This window comes from Protopterus annectens, chromosome 7.part0 (genome assembly GCF_019279795.1).
Source record: "Protopterus annectens isolate FY-2018-M chromosome 7.part0, PAN1.0, whole genome shotgun sequence".
In the NCBI taxonomy this organism is placed as follows: Eukaryota; Metazoa; Chordata; order Ceratodontiformes; family Protopteridae; genus Protopterus; species Protopterus annectens.
The window spans coordinates 1,098,332,419-1,098,349,002 of NC_056739.1; the positions used below are offsets into that span (position 1 = coordinate 1,098,332,419).

General features: G+C 41.6%; 1 protein-coding gene across 1 annotated transcript in view; it reads left to right on the forward strand.

Moving 5' to 3' along the window:
• KIF23 (kinesin family member 23) overlaps positions 1-16,584 on the forward strand; it is a 1,082,389-nt gene that overhangs the window by 258,964 nt on the left and 806,841 nt on the right. Inside the window, exons 6-7 of the mRNA XM_044076375.1 lie at positions 543-658; positions 7,949-8,119. Of these exons, the coding sequence (XP_043932310.1) occupies positions 543-658; positions 7,949-8,119 (287 nt within the window). The remainder of the gene's footprint in view (positions 1-542; positions 659-7,948; positions 8,120-16,584) is intronic.

The following is a 16,584-nucleotide window of genomic DNA, read 5'->3' on the forward strand; positions in this document are numbered from 1 at the left end:
GATATATATATATATATATATATATATATATATATATATATATATATATATATATATATATATATATATATATATATATATATATATATATATATATCTATATATATATATATATATATATATATATATATATATATATATCTATATATATATATATATATATATCTATATCTATATATATATATATATATATATATATATATATATATATATATATATCTATATATATATATATATCTATATATATATATATATCTATATATATATATCTATATATATATATATATCGATATATCTATCTATATATATATATATCTATCTATATATCTATCTATCTATCTCTCTATATCTCTATATAAATACACGAGTATGCACATTATATAAATGCACAGACATTGAAGCATATGAATGCATACGTGTGTATGAGCAAATTTGCACACATGCACAGAAATGCATGTATGTATGAACCCTACATTTGACTGACTGTTTCTTTAACATTTCATGTATAAATTGCTATCTAAATCTTATTCCATTCCCCACAGGTTTTTAAGACAGATGATAAGAATAATATGTATGTACAAACAGATGTTGATGCACTTTTAGAAAGGCAGAAGAGAGCCAACCTGCCTACTGCTGTTGACAAGACCCCATCTGCCAAGTAAGTACAGTCAATTTAGTGTTTGGTTTTGCTTTTTTTTTTTTTATGTCGAAAAATATGCTTTAAATAACTTAGTTTCTTCTGTTGCACAAGTCACTACTCATTGTTTTTAGTGTGTATGACCATGTTTATACTTGGAGAGCAATGGCCACTGGTGCTGTTTTAAGGAGATTTACATGGCTACATTTCCTTCCTTCCTGGTTTCCTTAGCTATCCCCTTCTCACCCCCCCCCCCAGTGTGTGTGATGTCTGATAAGCCCTTGGGCTTTAAAAGATGCTTCTCGTGGTTTTGGAAAATGCCCCTTTCTAACTCGCATGAGGAGTGTTTTTACTGTTTAGGAGAGAACCACCTGGAGGTTTAATGTGACATTTGTGCCACATTCAACCTCCGGGCTATCATAGGATTGCAGGCCTAAACTCCTGCTCAGTAGACTTGCTAAAGATGAACCACTAGCCCCTATTCCCTCTCTAAAGCCCCTCTGGATCCTAAAAGGAAGACCTCCTCTTCCTCGAGGGATTCCATTGCAAAAAAAAAAAAAGAAATGAGGCTGATTGAGTTGGGTTTAACATTCCCTGCTCAATTACCCATGGGATCTACTCCATCGAAGGGACTCTGCTCAATTCGTCTGACACCCCCCTCCCCTGGGTTTGGATTTCCAGGATCAGAGCATTCCTGTGAGAAGCCGTTGGTGTCTCACATCCCCCCTTACCGATATTGTCAAAGTCCCCGGTGGCCTGTGTCCCGGTGCCCTCGGAACTGGCTGTGCCTCGGCCCTGCGAGGTCTATGCAGGTTGCTGGTGGGTTGGGGTTGGGGTTGGGCCAGGAGTTTTTGTACCATTGCCTCGCCTTCAGGGGTCTCCGATATCTGGAGACGGCGCTGGGTCCGGAGTCCCTTCCTTCCTTCCTGTACAACTCTGGCCATGGGGAAGGAGAGCAGGGTTTTGTCCAACCCATCGGCCTTCAAGGTGGTAGAGAGGACCTTTTCCGGATGGGCAGTTAACTCTCCTTTGACTCTAAGTACTCCCTAGCCCCTCTTGACTTGGATGACTAGCCTACATCATCCTTCCAGGGTCAGCCCTTCCATGAGTGCTTTCAGACTGACGTTATCCCTGCTTGGGTCCCTGCTTCTTCTGAGTCCTCCCCAGAGCCTACCATGAAGGACCCCCTCAGAAGAGGACGTGCAAGAAGAGGCACTTGGACGTTCGTAGAGAGAGTCCTTCACTGAAGACATGGATTTTGAGGAGGGAGATGGGTCCCTTAGACTTTGTCTGAGGAAGTCCCCTTCAGGGACATTCTCGAGATCCTAAATCAAAGAGCCAGTTGGTCTTCCCCCACTCCATCTTAAGAGGAATCCGTGTTCCTGAAGGTTTTTGGGTTGGACCCATCTTCTACTGGGTGCCATCCCTCCTGCTGATGAGCTCTTACAACTTATTGCTGGCAGGGTGTGGAAGGAACCGGGCACAGTGGAACCTGTTCCCAAAAAGGTAGACAAATTTCTTAGTCCTACAACAGATAAAACTTTCTCGAAGTAAAGGCATCCCTGTTGTAGCCATCATGGTTGCCGCAGCTACTAAGGAGGAGCTCGCTGAATAGAGCTCCATGGTCCATTCCCCAAACAGGGAGTCTTGGGTGACCGTTTCGGAAAGCAGGTTTTTTCCTCAGCGATCTTTGTAGTGAGAGTGACAATTACATGGCACGTTTCACCCAGCTGCAAAGGGATTTAGTTTTGGAACTCTCCACTTCCTTTCAGAGTTACTGCCTCCAGAAAGTCTCAAGTTCATCTCCCTTCAGCTTTCTACTCTAACTTCCCTTGCTAACGCTTCAATGATGTTGATCTCCAGTGCAGTGGAGTTCACCTGTTGAGTGGCAGGCACAGGCACCGCCGTTATCAAGCATACCTGGCTTTGCCTTTGTGGGTTTGTGGAACTTTTTAAGGCATCTTTTTCTAACAATACTTTCAACAGGTCAGCCTTGTTTTGACCCTTCCGTCAGAGACATTGACCTGCAGTGATCAGGAGGGGAAGATTCTGCCATTGGTCGGGATCAAGTTTTCTACTTCCCAGTGATCTTTTTCCAAGAATCAGAGGGGTAGTAAGAGACTTTGGCTCCACACGATTCAATCCTCCTTCAAAGATGCTCCACAGGAATCCTGGTCTACCAACCGGTGAATGGGATTCAATGGCAGACGTTGCCTTAGAGGCGGAGGAGATCCGGAGAACCAGGCCTCCCAGGAGCCTTATTCACAGATGCCAACTCAGCACTCCTGAGGCACTTCCTGGCCGTCAGGGCCAGGAGGCAGTTGGGGGATGACTCTCCCTTCACCCACTAGCCTGGACAAGTGTCACCTCAGATCAGTGGGTATCTAAAGATCACTTCAGGTTTTTTTTAAATACCCTACTTCCAGCCCCCTACTTTTCCAAAATCTTCCCCAGACTTTACACCCTACCAAAGGGAATTGGCCTATCTTGATCAAGACTTTCTTCAAAAAAGAGCCATCCAAGTGGTCCCAACAGGACAACGAGGATCCGGAATTTACTCTCGCTTCTTTTTGGTGCGAGAAAAGACAGGGGACCTGCATCCCACCTTGGACCTCAGCGAGCTGAACCTGTCAGTCAAGAAGTTTAAGATGTTCTTCATGTTTCACTGTTGCAGTCATTACATTTGGGTAATCTGCTGGTAGGTTGCCCTCAATCCGGCCTGATTTAACAAAGTCTTGGGTCCTGCATTGGTTGCTGTCCCTTCTTCCATGACGTCAGGTCGTCAGGGGTATAAAACATGCAGCCGACACCATTTTCATCAGTTTTTCTTGCCACGTGGTGCCCGAAGCAGAAGCAAGTTCGCAAGTACCGGTCGGCTGACTCCTGAAATTTAGTTTTCGAGTTTCAGAACTGAAGTCCTCAACCTAAAGCTATGTAACCCCCTTGGGGAAACTTTTTCTTGCGCCTTACTGATGTCAGTAAAAGTCAATAATTGCATTACTTGTGGGAAGCAAATTACCTCATAAGGATTTTCATTTGTACTGTATTCCTTGCCTAGGGCCTGACCACAACATGCCTTGCTGTCGGTTTTGTGCTAAATTTAATCAACGCACTATTAAGCGTCGGTATATTTTTGCATCGAAATATTTTTGCTCAAGATTTAACTATCCTGAAATGTCGTCTGTTGGCAATCCAACTACCGGAATTCACAACAAACACAAAGAAAAAGACAGAGACAGACCGTCTAGGTCCAAAACCGACTAAGCTTCTCCTAAGCCGTTCTCTGGTACTCAGGGAGGCACTTTCGCAGCCCCTGATACCCGCTACTTTTGATTCGCAGGCCTCTACTGAGACCCATTCGGAGTCCGGTATGCGACGAGACACTTTTAAGTATTGAACCCGTGGATGTCTCTACCTTAGATGGGTCCGGAGCCGCTGAGCAGGCACCGGCTTCTGAGGGTATTTTCAGGCCTAAAGATTTGTATATTAAACAGACTCCATCTTCAAAACAAGGCCAAATCCATCTTTGTCTAAAAAAACGACGCTTAGGCCACGTGCACAGGCCCCTATGCCTAAAAAACAAATTATCAAAATGGCTGAGGATTTAATTACCTTGATCAGAGGTTCCCAACCCCCTCCTAGGCAAAGCACTGATTATGAATCTTCAGATCAGGTTTCCATTTCTTCTGATTTCTCTTCTGATCATGAATTATCTAGTCCACCTTATGAGGATTCTGATGCAGAAGAATCCATCCCTTCTGCTTCTCCTGAGGATTTTTCTTTTGGAGAAACTTTGCATACCTTAAGGGAACATTTTCATTGGGAGAGTCAGGATTTTTCAGAATCTAAAGAGGCTTAGGGATTTCATTCTTCCTCAGCATAGGCCTTTGGCTGTACCTCCTGTTCTAGACGTTGTTAATGTTTTTTCAGAATCCAGCATAGCTCCTGATTCCCTGCCTCTGGCTCCTAGTAAGCCAGACAGATATTACAGGGTTCCTGACGCCCACAAATTCATTTTTAAAAACCCTACTGCTGACCCTGAAACAATTTCTCAGGGTCCCCAGGGTGTGAAGGCTTGTACTGCTAAAAATCCTATCCCTTCTGATAAAGACTTCAGGGCGCTGGATAGATGTGGTAAGAAGGTTTACACGTCTGCAACCCTGGCAATCAGGGCTTTAAACTGTCAATTTCGTATGCTTACATATCCGCAGCATGTCATGGGCTTACTTAAACAGAAAATTATGTTGATTTCTGACTGTGTGGAAAATAGAGTTACGGGATTTATTGCATTCAGCTGAACAAGTTGGAAAGCATACTTTCAATGTGGTTTTGATTTCTTGGAGGCCTCTTGCAGGGTCGCTGTAACTGGATCTGTGATGAGAAGGTATGCTTGGGTCAAGGAGCAAAATCTGCCTGATCATGTTAAAGCAAAATTGTTGGATGCTCCTTTACAACAGGACAGTCTATTTGGTAATAAAGCAGAAGTTGTTTTGAAAAAGATGGAAGACAAAGCTAAATCTATGCAAATTGTAAAAGATTTCCTACAAGTGCAGCCACCCAGGTTCAGTAGGCACTGGCCTAGTAAGAATCTGTCCTTTCCAGTACCCACTAGAGCCACTTGGGTCAAACCCAGACACTCCAAAGGCTCCAAAGCACTCTTAAGCCATTCGAGTCATGAAACCAGACAAGGGAGGTGGTCTTGTGGTCATGGATCAGGACAGGTATATAGAAAACATGTTAGGACATTTATTTGGGGAAGGGTACCAGCAGATTTCCTGTAATGAGCTTAACATTGCATACAGATGTATGGACATGGTTCTTATGGATCTACTTTTGAATGACCAGATATCAGAAGTAGAAGTTAACTATTGTACACAAAACAACCCCAGGATCCCAACAATATCTGGGATACCTAAGATTCATAAGAACATCTTGAATCCACCTTTTAGACCTATTGTGGACGCAAAATGGTCCAAGACTTTAACTATAGCCAAATATATAGACCTCCAGTTAAAGAACTGTCTGGGGTATTTTTCTCATATCATCAGAGACTCATGGGATTGTTTGAAAAAAAAATCAAACAGGAATATTTCAGTGATATCATTTTTACTACTATTGATGTCAAGGACTTATTTAGTGTCATTTCCCACAAAGAAGGCATTGAAATGTTTTATGACTTGTCAACAGACCAAGTTTTCACACACCAAAATACTTACATTAAGGACATTAATGGAACTTGTGTTGGAGAACAGTTTTTTGATTTACGAAGGTCATTTATTTAAACCACAGGGGTAGCTATGGGGGCAGTGTGTGCACCAGTTTTTGCCAACATTGTTCTGACTCTGTGGGAACTGTCATGTTTTTTCATCTTCAGGGATGTCCCATTGTAAGTTTTACGGTAGTTACCTGGATGACCTCCTCATTTTCTGGGATGGAGACCGTGACCAGTTGCATGAATTCTTACTGTTCCTCAGTTCGAGCACTACATTCCTTAAATTCTCCATGGAAACGAATTCTGACTCCATTAGTTATTTAGACATCAGAATTGGCAAAGAGTACATCAATAGCGTATTCTTCTCCACCATTTATCGCAAACCTACATACTTGAACTCCCTTCTCCATTTTAAGAGTGGGCACCCTGTGCATCAAAAAAGATCCTTAGTCAAAGGCTAGGAGGTGAGATTAGCCCACATGGTTAGCAGGATGGAAGATTTCCAGAAGGAAAGGGATGTTTTATTGAGTATGCTTTTAAGAAGAGGATATCCGAAAAAAATTTGTTACACCTTTGATGGAAGAAGTTACTAAAAAGAAATTAGAGGGACATTTCTATCCCTTACTAGGAATTGATATTACCAGATTGTGTGCACCGTTGGAGAACATGTAACAACCATACTGGTCGTTTTCACAATGGGCTCATCCTCACATAAACTCCACAGTTCCCACTGATTCGGGACATTGTTTTCAAAAACTGGTTTATCCTCAACAGTGATGAAAGCATAGGTCTGAAGGTTGGTGAAGTCCCCGTAGTGGTTTACAAAAAGGACCCCAGCATCAAGAATATCCTTGAAAGAAATCCACTTAGTAGTACCACCGGTAGACTGGGAAAAATGACTAAATGTGGGCAGTGCACACAGTATAAGCACATATTAGAGGGAGACAGGTTTTTACTCAAAGGTTATGGATGGGTTAGATTATTTCACAAATATAATTGTGGTAGTAAAAAAGTCATTTATGCCAGCATTTGTCAGACTTGTATGTGCTTCTATATCGGTAAAAACAAAAATGCTTTTAGAACTCGCATTTATCAACATATTTATGATTTAGATAAATGTAACATTACAAATGCATTAGCCAAACATAGCAACCTTCACCCAGGTCACTATTTCAAGTTTTATAGTTCTTGAACAGATCATCATAGATGAAAGGGGGTGGCCCTTTCGACTATTTACTGGAGTATAAAGAACTATTATGGCAATTGAGGGTCAATGCCACAACTAGCCCAGGGCTTACTGATATTGTTTCACTTAGAAGTTTTTTTTAATTAAAAGCAGATTTCTGCATTTAAATATTCCATGTTTTTACAACCATGACAAGAATGCTATTGATTTTCTTTGTTCTTGGTTATGAAAATAGTTATAAAGAGATAGAACACCTATGGTCAAAATTTACATGACTTGCTAGTAAAATGCATTAAGGGAGCCTGTACCTTTTAAAAGTGGATGTACTTTTTACAGTTTTCTTTAATTGATTTATTGCACTGGTTATATAAGACTCAGTGTGTAACTTGATTTTATTCTGAAGAAGTCGTAGTTAAAAACTGATGAAAGCGCTCAATAAATTTTTACTTTTCCCGGTTGTCCAGTTCATTTTGTATTTTCATAGTTTTGCTCCTTTTGGTGTACAATAAGTTGTCAGTATTATTTTGCAATTCATTTGGAAGTGCATCTTGACTTATCCAAGAAGGAAAATCTTGCAAGAAAAACCTTCATTTAATGTGATCAATATTTGAGTTTGTATTTGCATATGTGATGTTAACTCAGATCACTATTTCACACTAGAATTATTAGAAGTTAGATCTTCCACTGAAGACCATTTATTGCTGAAAGCATGTGTGCAGTCATTATTTATGCTGAAAACTCAGCAGTGAGTATCCTGAAGTCAGCGTGTTTTGAATGAGTGAATAAACTGGTATAGTGCAGAAGCATATTCCTGTATTGCAAAGGTAAGCTTCATCTCAAGTAACTTGAGCCAGTTTTAACATGCTTATCTGTTTTGTTTTTGAAGCTGACATTTTTGTTCATTATTTGGCAGGAATAAGATAGATCCTGAATTTGCTGATATGATCAACGTACAGGATCACTGTAAAGCTGAAGATGTCGATGAAGATAGTGTTTACAGTGTGTTTGTTTCCTACATAGAAATTTATAACAATTACATCTATGATCTCCTGGAGGAAATTCCATTTGATCCTATTAAGCCCAAGTAAGTATGTCAATTTCTACTTCATTCCTTACAATGTGCTGCGTGTGAAAAGTTGATCAAGGTGACTGCATTCTCTTCCTTTGCATAAATTCATCATAGACTGAATTTTAGATTACTCCTTTACAGTAGTAGGTTGCCATGATAACCTGGTTAGTAGCAGAGGTTAATCATAGTAATTGACATAATTAGCAATTCAGTATTGTAGTACAAATGTTGAGTATAGGAAAAGGGTTTAAGTACATCAGTAGTCGTCTTTGGAAATGCTTGAATTATTATAAAGGCAAAGGAGTGATGAAATACTTAAGAGGTAATACTTAAATATTCCATTGGTTTGAGAAACCTTGGATCAAAGAAAAAACATTAAGCTCCAAGTTTTCCTTCTGTAGTAGTTAACTCTCAGGACTTCCACTTTTGATGTTCCCATTGTGGCACGGTTCTGAAAAATCTCTTTAGCATGTACCATATACCATTGCACGTTATCATGTTATGTTGTAAGCTAGCATGACACTCCCAGTCCGTGTATTCTTCATGTTGTATCTACCTTTTACACTTTCAGATCTCAGTCTTAATCTTTGGAAAGTTTCCATGTTCAGTGCCAGAACATTTTTGTTCCTTTGGTTTTAACATCCCAAGCCAAAACCCACATAGATGCTAGCACTGAATGGCAGAGGCACAGAATGTCAAGTACTGTCACAAATATCAGTACTTCAGTCCATGACCCACAGAAGAAGGTTTGAGGTGCTTAAGGCTATATCTTACTTGAAACAAGTATGATAGCCTTGTTTGGTTGTCAACACAGCAATTGGTTGGAATGTTTGTCACTTGATATCCGACATGTGGTCCGAGATAGGAAGATGTAAAGATTCAAATGTTAGAAATTCTTGCCTTCTCTTTCATTGTCTTTGACTTTTTTGGCCTCAGCTCCCCTAATATTATCTTCCTCAGCTAGTGAGGGATCAAAACTGCAATTGTAAGTTTGTAAGGCACAGATGTCCTATTCTCATGTTGCAGTTTTCCGGCTAGCATACCAAAGTCTTGAATTCAGGTTAATGTGCGAGGTTGCCTGTCACAGCCATAAACTGACACCGGCTATATCTGTGACTTCTGCACATACCCAAATCAGAACTTTTCTGCTGCATTGCGTTTCAGATGTCCGATCGCCAGCTCCAGTTATCCAGTGTTTGTTCAATTTTTGCCATCTGTTCTCTACTATCGTTTCAGGCTGTCTGCATTCAGATAAGTACCCTTGTCAGTTTTTTGATTATTTCTTACCTGTTTCAGACATGTCATCTAGAAAGGGACAGTGCACTTGTGGAAGATAAATTCCACACAATGATACGCACGATAAGTGTTTATTCTGCTTTGGGGCAGCTCACAACTACAAGTCTTGTGAGATTCATCAATCCTTTGTCCCCAAAACCCTGAGAAGCCGTTTGTCGGCTCTAAACCTTTATTTAGAACAGATGTGTCCAACCTGAGACCTGCGGGCTGCATGCGGCCCTCAGAGCTCTTCCATGGTGCTCGTGACCCTTTGTCCAAATTCAGTTTTTTTCTGCACTTGTGACCTTTAACCTCAATGTTGGTGTGTGCATGTGCCAAAGCACCATTTCCATTAAGTTTTTTCACACCAAAGGGTAATATCTGTGTTTGCGCTTAAAAAGAAGGATTAGTCGTTGCCTTTAAAAGGGATAGCACCTCCTAACTGTATTAATAGGTAAGTAAGAACCAAATAAAATAAAATCCTGCTGTTATTTTTTATACCATGCTACCAAAACTTGGGAAATAATTACAGCAAAGTTGTAACATAACCATTAAGCCTCTAATAATCAGTTTTCCACTTCATGGGTCATGAATCGTTCATCTCCCGGATCTTGTATAAGAAAAAAAGAAAAGTAGAATATCATATTTTGGTTGTTATTGCCTTATACATCCAGTCACCTATTTATTTGTTCATTTGTTTGTCTGAGAGCTTTCCTTCACTTGATGGGCAGCAGTGGTCTAAGAAGCTATATCAAGTGGTTCATCTCATTGAACCATTCCTTTTTTCAGTTGACCATATTGGTATCACTAAGTCTGTTGTGATCTCTGTGCAGCAGAAACTTGATGGTGTTTATACAGCTGGGGAGGGATCTTTAGACCCTTCATACCAGGTTAAAAGTGCAGAGAGTTTGCATTTGTTTCATTTCTGATGCTCTTTGTTAATGAACTTCATTTGAATCTATTCAGCAACCTATGGTTGTAAAGTGAAGGCTAGCTCACTCGCTTGCATATGTATAACTTTGCTGAAGTTGCAGCTTGAGGGGTGTGCTTGAATTTTATACAACTAAAGTTAGATTTGCATTTTGTCCGTGTTGACTTTTGTAATGGAATGATTTCTGTTAAATTATTTTTCTGTATGTTGTAAACTGCTTTGATAAATTCCTTTACTGTTAAATTCTTTGGGGGTCTTAACCTGAAACTATTTCACTACTAATTTAAGCAGATGAGAGCTCAGTTTAATCCTTTTCCAACAGATGGTACATCAGGAGTGTAGTGCCCTTATAATGGTACAGTTTAGTGGCAGTATCAGAACTTGACTCAAAAGTATCACGTGTGGGATAAGAATGAATGGTTTTCTGATCTGTCTGGCATCTGTGAGATGTGACAACATGCAGTTTTGATTGAGCCAAGTGACAGAGTGGGCCACAGTTTGCAGAAACGTGGTGGTGTAGTTCCTGTGTTCAGTAATGTTTCCTTTTGAGCACTATGCTGTTTTTTGGAAATAGCTCAGGGGAAGTGCTCATTAGATGGCCTTTGTTTGTCTGCAGTGAATCCTTGTAGTGCCCCCGCACCTGGCACTGCTTTGAAGTCACATTTTTAATGCTTGCAATTGCTAAAGTGGAAGAAAGTTCCTTAATGTAGTAATGAAATCTTTTGGTACACTGAGAATAGGATTCACTCATTTCTTTGTTGTACACCAAGCCCTATGTTCCTTCATTACGAGGATCTTTTCAGTAATTTTATGCAAAGCAAGTTAAAATGTATAATTAAATTGCATCATGTGGGTTATTTGGGCTCTTGGTAGAGTCTCAAATTTTGAGATGATGTGTATGTCTAGATCAGGTCATCAAAGTGATCATTGGCTAGATTTTAATGTCTTGAAGTTCAGTTAGCCAGAATTAGTAACTATGCTAATTACATTGCTCTTCTTCATTAAGAAAATCATTTCTGATGAAGTCTTATGATTTGTGCAGCTGGAAACACTATTAGTATTGCTGTTTTTACATAAGTGTAACTTGTCTTATCCCCCCACCCCTGCCAAACTTCTGACACACTATTTGGCTTCTCAGAGATCATCTGTTATGATTATCCGAGTTCCCATTGCTGTTTGGAGATGGTTAATGCCCCTAGCCCCTTCTCCAGTGGAAAAATTAGGAATATTTGTACAGCTTCTTTGCATTAAAATTCAGCTGTTGCACTTTGAGCTCTGTAGTTACAGTCTGCTGTTAGTCTGCAAACAAGCCTTCCATCTAGGCTGCCTTTCCACATTGCATAGCCTGTTTCCAGATACAGTGAATTCATTATTTTTATTTTGTGTGTATTTACTTATATTTTTTGGAATCTGACTGAAGCTTTAAGAATTCTGTCTTGGAGATGATTGTGTCTGCATCACATGCATATGATGTAACCATGATTTAAGTGTGCCACTTTGCAAGCTGTTCCCCCTAGTTACTGGTAATCTCCTACTTGGATTAATTTGTCTGTGCTTCTGCTGACTGTTCGAATCATGGGTAATTTTTCACCTTTTTGATTGTAAAACGGCTTCAGTTTTTAGAAATTCAACGAAAAGTATGTAAAATGCAGAAAAAATCTGAGAAACCACACAAACTGATTTACATAGCTAAGCAGTTGTAAGTTCAGTAGAATAAGTGTATTTTCTTGGTTACTAGGTGCAAAATGGAGTCAAAGCACCTGTTTATTTTCATCTTCTGCACAGGACTGCAATTCCAGAAGTTGATTTAGACTAAGACAGCAGTGGCTCCGCTGCTCATGCAAAATAAAATAGTGAAAATGAAGGTGTGACACCCCTGCACTTGCCCAGTAATCAAGGAGCCTCCATCCTCACCACTATCAACAGTGAGGGACGTGCACATTGGGAGGATGACAAGTACACACACTGTAAAGTACAATTTCCCTAAAGAGCACACGGAGAGATCAGTCAGTCTGGGGGCTGGTTTCTCCCTCTTTCTCCAGATCCCCAAGAATATTCCCCACTGGCACAGCTATAAGGTTAAGATAGGAGGTCAAGTTTGGTCACCGCAGCGAAAGAGTTAACTATATGATATATTTTATATGCAGCCCCAAGACAATTTCTGTTCACTCATTGCGGTCCCGACAAGCCAAAAGGTTGGACACCCTTTATTTAAAGAATCTGCGACTTCAGTTGACATCTGAGATGGAAGGTGGAGTGGTAACCTCTGATAAGCCGCCTTGGAAGAGGGTTAAAAAAGTTGGGCCTGACATCCTAGTTGCGCCTTGGAAATCTGGGGATGTCTTCGAAGTATATGTTAGTCCAGGATCTCTCTGGACTTCGGATACCGCTCTGTTACCAGGAACTGAAATGGGAGCCAGTGCAGCGGGTATTTAGAGTACGTCCGCTGAGGCTTTACAACCATCAGCTCCTGATTAGTGAGGGGGTACCACAGCTCGTGGTGTTGGAGGGGCCTTCTACCGCCTTACCATCCATTATTATGTCAGCATCCAGGTCTCCTTCTGTACCTACTCCTTTAAAAAGGAAACGAAAGAAAAAACAGAAGGCCAGTATCCTACTCCAGCATTTTCTCCGTCCTTATTCTAGGCTTTTCAAGTACTCTAAATCCAGATTCCCCAGTCAAGCCAAACATTTGCTTCACAGGTAGAATCTGATGAAGACTCCTCCTCCTCAGATGAATCCCTGACATACTGTTCCCAGATTGAATCCCCTAAGGATTTTGCTACCCCTGAGGAAGCAGAGACCCTCACTCCTGACTCCCCTGGAGAAGATTTCTCCTCTGGGGGCACTATTTCCCTATTTAGCATTTTAAGTGGGAGGCCTTAGATGTCTCTGAGACTAACAAAAGATATTTTGAAGTCCTACATATGGCGCAGTCCTCACCATCTTCAGTTCCTCTCTACTCCCAGCTTTCCAGGATGCCTTCTCAGCTGCTTCCCAAAGCCCAGGGTTACAGCCTTCTGCTAACAAGAGACCAGACAGATTTTACAAAGTGTTTGCAAAGGAGCAGTACCTTTTTAAGAATCTGCCAGCAGTTTCTGCTGTTATTGCAGTTTGTGCCGACAAATATTCAAGGCAACTACTTCTTCCTTTTTTTTTTTGCACTGATAAGGACAGTAAGTTCATGGACAGGTTGGGGAAGAAGGTATACACTTCTACCACCTTGACCATTAGAGCAATTAATTATCAAATTCAAATGACCAAGTTTTCCCTGGATTCCCAGACCAAGGCCTCTACTCCGTTTGACACACGTGACTCACCAGCCAAGGCTCAACTGGGCACCTTTCTGAACACAGTATTCCAGGTTACTAGACACACTATCACATGTAGCCATAATGCTGTTGAAGTCTCTTCCAAATCGGCTGCATCTGGTTCAGTGTTAAGGAGATTCTCATAGTTGAGACTCCAACCTTTGCCCTTGGATGTCCAAACAAAATTGTTAGATGCTCCTTTAGATAATTCAGCACTTTTTGGAACTGCCTCTGCAGAGTTACTTAAGTCACTGCAGAAAAATAGCAAAGAGTTGCACAATCTAAAACACTTACTTGTGTCGCCAGTTTCCTGCTTCCATAGGAACTACCCCCAGAAACCCAGCTTTAAGAGGCAGTCCTCCTATTCCACTGCTTCTTATCCCAAGGGAAGAAGGCAACCTAAGAAACCATCTGCTCCTAGATCTTTATCCGCCTCTACAATCCTCATCCTTTCAGAGGGAGCCAGACCCAGATAGAGCTGCGACTCCCTTCCCTTACCCATCTCCATCCCCCCCTCTTCCTACGCCTAACCCTATCCCTACCCTCTTGGCAGAAAATTACCACAGACAGGTGGGTATTCTCTGTCATCGAGAGGATATTTTATAACTTGTTGGGAATCTCAACTCTTCCAGGAGGTTCCACTACCTCCTGCTAGTCAGATTTCACTATTCCCCTCCATCCTGACACAACTTCTCTCTCAGGGCACTATAGAACTAGTACCCGAAGACCAAATAACCAAGGGGTTCTACTCCAGGATGTTTTTGGTTCCAAGAAAGGATGGTCCTTGACCTATCCTTCAACCTCTTTCTCAAGGTGCCAACCTTTTAAAATGCTCACATTGCAGCATCTTCTCCCTCTCATTCCTCCACAAGCCTTCATGGCCTCCCTGGATCTGAAGGATGCATACCTTCATATCCCTAGTCACCCCACTTACAGGAAATTTCTTCATTTCTCTGTGGGTTCCTCACATTTTCTCTTCTCCGACTTAACTTTTGGACTTTCCATGGCCCCAAGAGTATTCACCAAATGTTTAGCCCCAGTCATTGCACACTGCAGACTACAGGGCATAGAAATCTACCGTTACTTAGATCTATTGATGACCAGGATCCTCTCACCCTGCACCTGAACTGGGTTTGCAGGATTCTGCAAACTCTAGGATTCACTGTCAATCATTTAAAGTCCCAAATGACCCCATCACAAGACCTTGTTTTTCTGGAGTGCAGGATAAGAACAGACTTGATGTCAGTCTTTGTCCATACCCAGAAAGTGGAAGTTCTCTCACAAATCTTCCAATCCCTCTTACCACTACCATCCATGTCAGCCAGAGAATTTTTGAGAATCTTGTGATTCATGTCTTCATTGATCCCCATGCTCCTTCTAGCCAGGATGCACATGAGGAAGTTTCAGTGGGTATTGAAAAATTCTTGAAACAGACACATTCATCTCGTGGAAGCTAATCTTCCTCCTCTTCCCCGTTTAAAAAAGGAACTCAGCTGGTGAATATCTACTATCACCCTCAATCAAGGGGTGCGCTTAAAGATTCCCCACCCAAACAGCATCTTTACACAGATGCATCAGACTTAGGTTGGGGAGCTGTCCTTCACAGTACCAACATCCAGCACAAGGTGCAGGGGGAATGGTTCATTCCAGAAAGAGACCACATCAATCTAAGAGTTACGGGACCTTTACTTGGCAATTTTGGCTTTTCAAGAGATCCTTCTGCCAGGCACATTGCAGGTCATCACAGACAACATGACAGTCCTGTGGTACATAAACAAGCAGGAAGGAACAAAATCCTACCCTCTGTGCAGTCTGGGCGTTCAAATCTGGTCCGAGGCAGCAGCAATACAGATTTACTTGCAGGCAGTCTGTATCCAATCAGAAGACAACGTGATGCCAGACACCCTGAGCTGGACCTTAACACCCTTCACAAATGGATGCTTCACAGGGAGGTGTTTCTGGATTTTATTCACAGGTGGGGTATTCCTCAGGCAGATCTGTTTGCTTCCTCCCAGAACAGACAGATTGCCCCTCTTTTGGACAAGGCTTCCCCATCCACAACCCTGGAAGGTGGAGACCTTTTCCTCCTTATGGGAGGGAATGTTCCTTTATGCCTTCTTCCCCATTTCCACTGATTCACAAAGTCGTCCTGAAAATACAAAAGGACAAACCAAAAATCCTATTGGTGACTCCCTTATGGCCAAGACAGCATTGGTTTCCCCTACTTTTTCATCTAGTCCAGGGCAATCACCATAGGTTACCTCACCACTACGACCTACTCTCACAAGACAAGGTGGTTCTTTATTCACCTCCACCTTCTCAATCTGACTGTGTGTGGGTGATAGTTGATCCCCTTCTGGCACCTATATTCAGAAGACGTACTCAGTGTTCTGCAGGAGGCCAGAAAACCAAGTACTAGGAGAAATCAATTTAAATGGAAAAGATTCTCCAATTGGTGCCGTAAGAGTAAACGGGACCCATCTAAAGCTTCTGTTCCACTTTCCTACCCATGTGAATTTTGCTGCATTAGAGTTGACTTGTACTTCAGTAAAAGTAGATTTCTGCCATTAGCGCTTGCCTTCCCCTGACTTCTCCCCTGGCTTCTAGGCCAGATGTCAAGCTGTTTCTGAAAGGAGTCCTCTATATCAGGTCTCCTCATAAGCCCATTCCACCACCTGGGACCTTAACTTTGTGCTGGAAAAACTTACATTAGCTCCCTTTGAAGCCAGCCCATTCTTCCACTCTCAAGTTTTGTACTGGGAAAACAGTCTTGTTAGTAGGTCTCGCTTCTGCCAGGAGGGTGTCCGAGAAACAAGCCCTTATGGCATCACCTCCCTACCTTGTCTACCATAAAGATAGGGTTTCCCTAAGGACTAACCCCTCCTTCATGCCAAAAGTAGACATCTCCCTAAATCAGACCATTAACTTGCCTGCTTCTACCCTCAGCCACAGAACTCCTCAGA